The sequence below is a fragment of the Anarhichas minor genome, unplaced genomic scaffold (genome assembly GCF_050575085.1).
Source record: "Anarhichas minor isolate MPS153535 unplaced genomic scaffold, ASM5057508v1 ptg000155l, whole genome shotgun sequence".
Taxonomy (NCBI): Eukaryota; Metazoa; Chordata; class Actinopteri; order Perciformes; family Anarhichadidae; genus Anarhichas; species Anarhichas minor.
In genome coordinates, this window is record NW_027466601.1 from 122,810 (window position 1) to 132,924 (window position 10,115).

The 10,115-nt window shown below is 42.6% G+C and overlaps 1 protein-coding gene across 1 annotated transcript; it reads left to right on the plus strand.

The window, feature by feature from the left end:
- The first annotated feature begins 3,569 nt into the window (after nucleotides 1-3,569).
- Nucleotides 3,570-4,610, plus strand: LOC142943734 (uncharacterized). Its single transcript, XM_076085428.1, has one exon. It carries the CDS (start codon nucleotides 3,570-3,572, stop codon nucleotides 4,608-4,610), a length of 1,041 nt encoding a protein of 346 aa, XP_075941543.1.
- The last annotated feature ends 5,505 nt before the right edge of the window (nucleotides 4,611-10,115 follow it).

Here is a 10,115-nt window from a genome sequence, read left to right on the forward strand (position 1 = left end):
TCCAACGGCTGTTGTTATATTGATGCCTTGTTGTCACTGTTTTACAGTCACTTATAATGAATTACAACAATGATTTGCTTCTGAACTGAATATACTGGTAGGAGCTGTCAAATTCTCACTATTCTGTACACAATGGCGTGTCTTTGGGTTTGATTGCCTTAACACTGTTTCTCTGCCAACTATTATATTGTAGAAACATCAGAATGCAAACCTTTCAAACTATGCTAACTTTAAATGAATCCCCGACCCAAGCCTGTTTCAAGTGTCTGCATGAATGGAAGCCAGTGGCAGCCTGGAAAAAACACTTCTACGCTACAACATTGAGACAAACAACAGCACACGTCTTTTGTTCGGATGCCGAAAACAACCTATGTTTACACTTGGCTGATAAAAAGAAGCTGTGACTGTAGGAAATATGACTTTTGTACTTCAGAAGCAAAAAATGAAGTAGCGGGACATTGGACTAGCCTAACAAAACATCTCAGGAAGGTGTTTGTGGACTGGGGTAGATGCATGTGTCAGCAAAGCATGCAATTGTAACGATCATAGGCATGATGCATTTCGATGAGGAACAATGTCATCCTGAAAGGGGCAACAGTTCAGACTTGTTTCATGTGTATCAGTGGCTGCTGTGGTTTAAAAATCAGGTAGGACAGGAGGACAACCACCCCATTGTAAAGTTGCCTGTCAGTAAACTGCACACGGCAGTGTAGTCCTCCCGTGGGTCCAGCCTGGACAGCTGAGCGAGGTCAGAGGCTGCCCGACATGCTGCTGCACTCCACTAACCAGGGACTAAACACCGTTGTGGGCCATGGACTGCTGCTTGAGTCTTTAAAGGCTGCTATAACAGACAAACTGTTGTGTTGTCTAACGCAAGTAGATAGGTACTTTTGTAGACCATGAAAGGAGCACAGACAACACTCCTGCACAATTGAAGGAAAACTCAAGTTTGTAACTTGTTATATGGTTACAAAGTGAAAAAAAATCAACAGTTTGGTCTGGCAAGACTCAGTTGTGACTTTTGTACAAACAGGATATAAAATCCAATAAGAGGATTTGTCTAAAATGTGTTTTTGCTTTGCCGGATATCACATTAAGTTTCAGGGACATCCCTAATGATAAGTATACAAGATAAACTTCTTCACCTCTAATTTGATGGCAGTTGCTTACATTTCCACCACTCACCCCCCGCCTCCCTCTTCTTTATGCAGCACTTTGTTTGTTGTCCCTCTTCTTTTCATTCCACGTTAAAATGGTACTACAGGAAGGACGTGGGAAAACGAATGACTATCAATATTTATTTTTTCCTGCCGCAATGCAGATAAATGGTGTGATTATGGGGGATGGAGGTGGCTCGAGAAGCTGGTAAAGCAGGGATTTTTTTTTTGGGGGGGGGGGGGGGGGGGGTTAGTGTGTTCAGTAGGGACCTGGATGGAGCCCGTAATGATGCTGTAATTATATTTGGCATGAGAAGGTGGCCGAGGGGCTACCGTTAATGTAGCGTTAGGGGAACCTCATTAGGCTTTCACATGGCCTGACAGTTTCATTAAAGCCCAGCCGTCCCCGTCTGCCAGCACCAGTCCAAAGTATTTATAAAATAAATCTTTAAGCCTCTGCCGCCCCCCCCCCCCCCCCCTTTTTCCTGCCTGCTTCCTCTTATTCAGTTTGTCTACATGCATGTAAGGCGAAATGTCAGTTCTGGTGAATCGATGGTGGAGGCAAAACAGCTGTCTCTCTGTCTCCGCCTATCTCCCTCATTAGTGTTTAGATCTCTTTTAATTTCAGCTCTTATCTATCAGTGTAATGGTCTGGCTGTTATTGACTGCCTCTTTATGTATCGTCTGCTGCGGGCTAGCAGTAACGCAACGGTCTAGCTTTCTAGAGTGCCATCCAGCGCCTTGTTTGTTCATTTCAAGTATCAGTGATGTTTCAGAAATGTGTCTCCATGCCACTGAGGACATGAGGCGAAGCCAAGTCTGGTGGAGGATGTAAGGCAGGTGATCAAGTGTTTACACACACCATCTTACCTTTGGAGGGATGTGAGAAGACAGAATGCACCAGGCATACCTGACTCTGCAAAATGAAATATGTGGCCAACCTGAAAAGGCACAGAGTCAGAAGTTCTGAGAGGCTGCCACCACATGGATGCTAGATTTGTTTTCTTTAATTACTTCATGCCCTGCTAGTGATGGGGCCAAAGGGTACTTTACACGAACAATAGCGCTACAGCAAAGCAAGAAGCTGAGTAGGTGTGAGCACTTTGCTAGAGGGTAAAGGTCAAGATGTATGAAACTTTAAGACATTCCACAGCCAATAATTTCTCGGAGGCCGGATTGTACAACTTTGGAAATTTAATTACAGCAGAAATAATTTTCTTCTCCGCTGCAAAGCTAGTGAGGAACTTCGGTAGATCTTTTTCTGCGCTCCTGCTTTCGTGAGTCAAAGTCCCATTCATTATTCTCATAGACATGTCATGTAACTCATGCATCAGCATGACACTCATCTGGTTTATTAATCAATATGAAGGATGAACTCTGTCAAAGTTACACAAGCCTGCCTTTTGAAGGTTCCGGGGTAGAGTGTATAAATGTTCAAACTGATTTTTAAAAATTATTTTGTTACAAAAAATAAATTTCCTGAATGTTTCATGCAACACACATAATGGAGAGTAAGCTGCTATGTCACAAAAATGTCCCATTTTAAGTCCCTTTAGAATTAAAACACTGCTGAAATAAAGGTGTATGAGGTGTGGAATAAGTGTGATTTGTCTTGCATGGAGCATGGTGACTGATAGAGTAATATAACGATGTGTTGCAAGATGTCAGTAGGTTAGTGTAGCTCATGGACAACCCACTGCAGCTCACTTATGACCAGTCTTGCAGACTCATTTTTTTGGCCACTTGGGGGCAGCAGAAACTAGCTGGAACGCAACAATGACATATCATCACCCTTTCATTTGATGTGGTGAACTTTTAAGCAAACAGTTGCATCATTATCAATCTTTTTGGAGTGGAGTGGTGTTTGTGTCCACCTGATGAATGTAAGTCCAACATGGACTCTCTTTTAGCTCTGTTTTGGTCCGTACCATAATAATGTAGCAACGTTACAACCGTAAAAATGTAACTAACGTGAACGTGAGAGCACAGAGCAGCAGCGACAGAGCAGCAGCGACAGAGCAGCAGCGACAGAGCAGCAGCGACAGAGCACAGAGCAGCACATCACCAGCCTGTAGTGTGGTGTGAACTGCAGCTGAGACAGCGTGGAGGCCATCGGATCACACACACCTTTACGCCTTTCACTTGCCTTCTGACTTCTGCTACATACATTTGTTTGTTTGTTTTTGTGAGAACTTCTGAGCAGAGCCATCACCTTTTCCCTCTCATTTCAGATAAACCGGAAGCAGGAACTTCCAACATGGCCATTCAGCCAGGTCTGTGTGGAGATTGCAAACTCGCATACTCACGTTAAGGGACGATTTTCACAGCCTAGAGTCTTAAGTCCGGAAAAGGGAACAGCTGATCGACGGATTCGTATCAGTAGCGGCGGCCCAGGCAAAGCATATCTCATCTATGCAATCTCAGCTGGTCTCGGACACTGCGGACACTGTTCCCTGGCTACCCGGCCCTGTGGACGGGGAGGAGAGTCGGTCCTCCGACCACGAGCTGAGAGGACCTGCTATAGACCCGACCAATAGCTCCACTCCGAAACCGGCATCCTGGACGGAGGTGGTACGCCGCGGCCTCCTGAGAAAACCAGCTGGGGAGCTTCCGTTAAACACCTCCAACCGCTTCGCAGTCCTGACGGAGAATACTCCCTCCCGGGCTTCCTCTACCCTTCACCCCTACTCGTTGCCGCAGACTGAGGTAACTCAACGGTTAGATGCAAGGCTTAGCGAGATAGAAGTACGGCTCCGCACCATGGAAGCTAAGACGCTGGTGACTGCGGGCGTAGCCGGTGCGGCCCAAACAGACGTGACTCCCGCTAGCCGTCTCCCTGTAGCCCCCGAGCAGCCGGGGGGCCGGGTGACTGCTCCCGGGAGGCACTCGACTCGCCAGCAGCCACCTCGCGTTACAAACGGGTCTTCCGTACCCAGCAGAGTTGATTTCTCAGCTGAGAGACCGACTCTGGTCATAGGTAGCTCTATTCTGACAAACGTGAAGCTAGCGAAACCAGAGGCTACAGTTACATGTATACCCGGGGCCAGAGCAGGCGACATTGAGTCCTATCTGAAAGTACTGGCTAAAGATAACCGTAAATACAATAAGATTATTATTCATGTTGGCGGTAATGACACCCGACTACGGCTCTCTGAGATCACTAAAGTTAACGTGGAATCTGTGTGTACATACGCAAAAGCCATGTCGGACTCCGTAGTTTTCTCTGGCCCGCTCCCGAATCTGACCAATGATGAAATGTTTAGCCGCATGTCATCGTTTCACCGCTGGCTGTCTTGGTGGTGCCCAGCAAACAATGTGGGCTTCGTAGGCAACTGGGACACTTTCTGGGGAAAACCTGGTTTGCTTAGGAGGGACGGCATTCATCCCACTTTGGATGGAGCAGATCTCATTTCTGCAAATCTGACCCAGTTTCTGTATGGACCTGGTCCATGACAACCCAGAGTTCAGACCAGGAAGCAGAGTTGCAGTCTTACACACTCCTCTGAGCTTCCATTAGAGCAGTTACTCACCCAAAACCACATAGAGACTGTGTCTGCCCCACGGCCACTTAAATGAATTAAATCAAAAATAAACGATCGAGGAGTTAAACAAAATAACCTAATCCAAGTTAAAACTACCGCAACAGTGCAACAAAATAGGATAATTAAATGTGGACTCTTAAATATCAGATCTTTGTCATCTAAAGCTATACTAGTAAATGAGCTAATATCAGATAATCATATTGATTTATTTTGTCTTACTGAAACCTGGCTGTGTAATGAAGAATATGTCAGCCTAAATGAATCAACTCCTCCAAGTCATATCAATACTCACATTCCTCAAGGCACCGGCCGAGGAGGTGGAGTAGCAGCCATCTTTGACTCAAGCCTATTATTAAACCCTAAACCTAAACTAGATTATAACACATTTGAAAGCCTGGTTCTTAGTCTTTCACACCCAACGTGGAAAACAATACAACAATACGAACAAATTCAGATTCTGAATTTCTATCGGAATTTTCTCAGTTTTTATCAAGTCTAGTCCTTAAAACAGATAAAGTAATTATTGTAGGTGACTTTAATATTCATGTGGATGTCGAGAACAATAGCCTCAGTACTGCATTTATCTTATTATTAGATTCGATTGGTTTCTGTCAGAATGTACAGAAACCCACTCACTGTTTTAACCACACTCTCGACCTGGTTCTGACTTATGGCATTAACATAGAAGATTTAATAGTCTTTCCACAGAACCCTCTTTTATCGGACCGTTATCTAATAACCTTTGAATTCCTACTAATGGAGTGTTCACCGGTAAGCAAGAGTTACTACACTAGATGTTTATCTGATGGTACCGTAGCTCAATTTAAAGAAGCGATTCCGTCTTTATTTAACTCAATACCATGCTTCAATATAACAGAGGACTCCTGTGATAACTTTAGTCCTACCCAGATTGATCATCTTGTCGATAGTGCTACAAGCTCACTGAGAAGGACACTAGACTCTATTGCTCCTTTAGAAAAGAAGTTAGTAAAACAAAGGAGGTTTGCTCCATGGTATAACCCTCAAACCCGCAAATTAAAGCAAACATCGCGAAAACTTGAAAGAACATGGCGTTCCACTAACTTGGAAGAATCTCGGTTAGTCTGGCGAGACAGTCTTAAAACGTATAAGAAGACTCTCCGTAATGCCAGAGCAGCTTATTACTCATCGTTAATAGAGAAAAATAAGAACAACCCCAGGTTTCTCTTCAGCACTGTAGCCAGGCTGACAGAGAGTCACAGCCGAGTATCCCTATAGACCTCAGTAGCAATGACTTCATGAACTTCTTTAATGATAAGATTATAGCTATTAGAGAGAACATAAACAATGTACTGCCCTCGACTAGTACCGATCTTTCCACAAATAGAGTAACCTTAGAAACAGCTGTAAACCCTGATATATGTTTAGATGGCTTTACTCCCATCGACCTTGACAAACTGACTTCAACAATTTCTACGTCTAAACCTTCTACCTGTCTCTTAGACCCTATACCGACTAGGCTGCTTAAAGAAGTGCTACCATTAATTAGCACGACTTTATTAGATATGATCAACCTGTCTTTATTAACAGGCCATGTACCACAGTCCTTCAAAATAGCTGTAATTAAACCTCTTCTTAAGAAGCCCACTCTCGATCCAGAGGTGTTGGCCAACTACAGACCGATCTCTAACCTCCCTCTCTAAGATCCTTGAGAAAGCAGTTGCAAATCAGTTGTGTGACTTTCTACGTAACAATAGTTTATTTGAGGATTTTCAGTCAGGATTTAGAAAACATCATAGCACAGAGACAGCTCTGGTAAAAAATAACTAATGACCTTCTAATCGCATCAGACAAAGGACTAGTCTCTGTTCTTGTCCTGTTAGACCTTAGTGCTGCGTTCGACACTATAGACCACTACATCCTGTTGCAGAGACTAGAACATTATATTGGCATCAAGGGAACCGCACTGAACTGGTTTGTATCCTATTTATCGGATCGATCTCAGTTTGTTTATGTAAACGATGAAGCCTCGATGAAGACCAACGTCAATTATGGAGTTCCACAAGGTTCGGTGCTTGGACCAATCTTGTTCATCTTATATATGCTTCCTTTAGGCAATATTATCAGAAAACACTCTATAAACTTTCATTGTTATGCAGATGATACTCAATTATATATATATATATCGATCAAACCAGATGAAACCAATCTGCTTGCTAAACTGCAAGCATGTCTTAAGGACATAAAAACCTGGATGACCTGCAACTTCCTGATGTTAAACTCAGACAAAACTGAAGTTATTCTACTGGGCCCAGAGCACCTCCGAAATCGGTTGTCTGGTGATGTGGTTTCTCTGGATGGCATTGCGCTGGCATCCAACAGCACCGTAAAGAATCTTGGAGTTACCTTTGATCAGGATTTGTCTTTTAACTCTCAGATAAAACAAATTTCTAGGACTGCCTTTTTTCACCTACGTAATATTTCAAAGATTAGGCACATCCTGTCTCAAAGCGATGCAGAGAAATTAGTTCATGCATTTGTTACCTCTAGACTAGATTACTGCAATTCCTTATTTTCAGGCTGCTCTAATAAGTCTCTTAAATCTCTCCAGTTGATCCAGAATGCTGCAGCTCGTGTACTAACAAGAACTAAGAAAAGAGATCATATTACTCCTGTATTAGCTTCTCTGCACTGGCTCCCTGTAAAATCTAGAATAGAATTTAAAATCCTTTTACTTACCTACAAAGCCCGAATTGGTCAGGCACCATCATATCTTAAAGAGCTTATAGTACCATACTGCCCTACTAGAGAGCTGCGCTCCATTAATTCAGGGTTACTTGTGGTTCCTAGAGTCTTAAGAAGTAGGATGGGAGCCAGAGCCTTCAGTTATCAAGCTCCTCTTTTGTGGAACCAGCTTCCCGTTTTAGTCCGGGGGGCAGACACACTCACCACATTTAAGAGTAGGCTTAAGACTTACCTTTTTGATAGTGCTTATAGTTAGGGCTGGCTCAGGTTTGCCTTGGACCGGCCCTTAGACAAACTGGTATAGGCAAAAACTACAGGGGGTCTTCCTTGGATAAACTCAACTCCTCTCTCCTCTTCTTCACCTCTGTCTGTATGCATTGATGTCCCATTAATGCTCATTCCTAACTTTACTTCTTCCCGGAGTATTTGTGCTTTCTCGCCTCACAGGTTCCCATGACCCCAGTTTTATCTGGACACTGGTCCTTCCACCCGCCATGGCCCTGCTGACATCTACTACGATCTTCATTATTAACATTATTACCCCTATTACCGATACCATTAATGCACAGTACTGACTTTGTCTCTTCGCCGGAGTCCTTGTGCTTTCTCTCCTCACAGGTTTCCATGGAGCATGGTTTCATCTGGACCCTGGTCCTTCCTCCTACCATGGCCGTGCTGACTCCAACTGCTAATATCACTTTTATTATTACTCACATTACTAATTCATATTACCGATACCATTAATGCACATTATTGACCTGCTTCTTCACCAGAGTCTCTGTGCTTTCTCGCCTCAAAGGTTCCTGTGTATCCGGGTTATACCTGGACCAGGTCTTGCCTCCTGCCGTGGTTCTGTTATACATTGAATGTGCTGTAATTACATTGAATGTGCTATAATTCACTTATCCTGTTCCACACATGACATCTATTGCACTTCTGTCCATCCTGGGAGAAGGATCCCTCCTCTATTGCTCTCCCACAGGTCTCTTCCTCTTTTCTCCCCGTTAAAGGGGTTTTTTGGGGGAGTTTTTCCTGTTCCGATGTGAGGGTCCCGGGACAAGAGGATGTCAAATGTGTACATATTGTAAAGCCCTCTGAGGCAAATTTGTAATTTGTGATTTTGGGCTATACAAAAATAAATTGAATTGAATTGAATTGAATAAATAACTCCTTGTAGCGGACTCTTTTGCGTAACAGGAGTAACAATGGCATGTAACAAGCAAAAAGTAAATATTACTTTAGTTTAGATTTCATCCCTCTTTGTTGGTAATGAACGTTACATTTTACTAATTCTTCTATTACAAACTGATTTCTGACTGCATGCAAACTACCAAGGATTAATCATTTTCACAAGTACTAGTAAAATTCTCAGTATCTCTAACAGACTTCCATCTGGCTTTGAGGCCAATTCATCTGAGACTGAAGAACTGCACTCTGCTAGAACCGCTCCTGCTCCGATGCTCTTCATCCTCAACCAATCTGCTGCCTTTGATACTGTCAACCGGCAGATACTCCTCATCATCCAGGCTGACCTGGGGATCTCTCAGGGATTGCCTTCCACCTGTCGCACCGCACTTATCAGATATAATTGAGGGGAACTCTCTATGCTGCAGCGTTTCCTCTGGGTTCCCTCAGGGCCCAGTCTGGATCCACCTCCCCCTCTTTTATCTAATCCATGCTGCTCGGCCCTGAGCTGAACTCGTCCAGATCCTCTACAAGACCGTTTCCTGCCCAGAGGGCTGAGAATCTTGGTGATACTTGAGAGAGAACACAGGTTTTCCCCGTACACATATGTAAACAATTTGTCAGAAAAAGAAAAATGTATTTTTGAGAACACCCTTTCGTTTTTTTAACAGGGCATTAAGGAGTAAAAATAAACGTTTTATATTGTATGTTGTAATTGGTAGGTGCACTGCAGCATAATACTTAGCAGCATGTTCTCGTTTCACCTCAGCTAATACAGAGTTTAATTTTCTGCTTTCATCATTAATCACTTACAGTTTGAATGCTATGTTTTGTAGTGTTACAATACCTACCTGCACATTTATAACCAATTCAATACATTTAATTTTAAAACCTTCAATTATAATAATAATGTCCTGTAAATTGTTTGCGGCTGCTCTCTTTTATTTGGTTTTATGAACATTAACATTATGGGGTTTGCAATTATTCGGTTTTTTTTAGAACATCGATGTCAACTGCCAGAAGTCCCTAAATATATGTGGTATCATCAAGCGTCATGTAATCCTATGTGGACCGTTTCAACGGAATGACAAAAAAAGCAATGATTCATATATAGATAGCATAAATGTGGCTAACCACACAGCAGTACCATTTGCTAAATGGCAAAGTCTTTCTCTTTCTAAACCACTGGTGGGATGAAGATAGTTTCCAGATTAGCTGAATATACGTGCAGTAAGAAAAAACATAGTATCTACAATTTGTAGAATTAGATTCCAGTGGTGCCCAAGCAGGATTTTTTTCGACTTGATCCAAACATTTTTAAGAACTCAAGAGCCTTGTTAAGTCCTAAAGTCCAAATTTATTGAAAAAAAGCTAGATGTAATCAATAGTAAAATTTAAAACATGTTTATTTAACAAATATATTCTGCTTGAATACATAATTTCACTACCTTTTATACTTTCAAAAACTACATTTTCACTGCAATCAAAAAACGGTTTGATATTTGAT

Coding starts and splice junctions, on each gene's coding strand:
- LOC142943734 (XM_076085428.1), top strand. CDS start 3,570: ATGCAATCTCAGCTGGTCTCGGACACTGCGGACACTGTTCCCTGGCTA.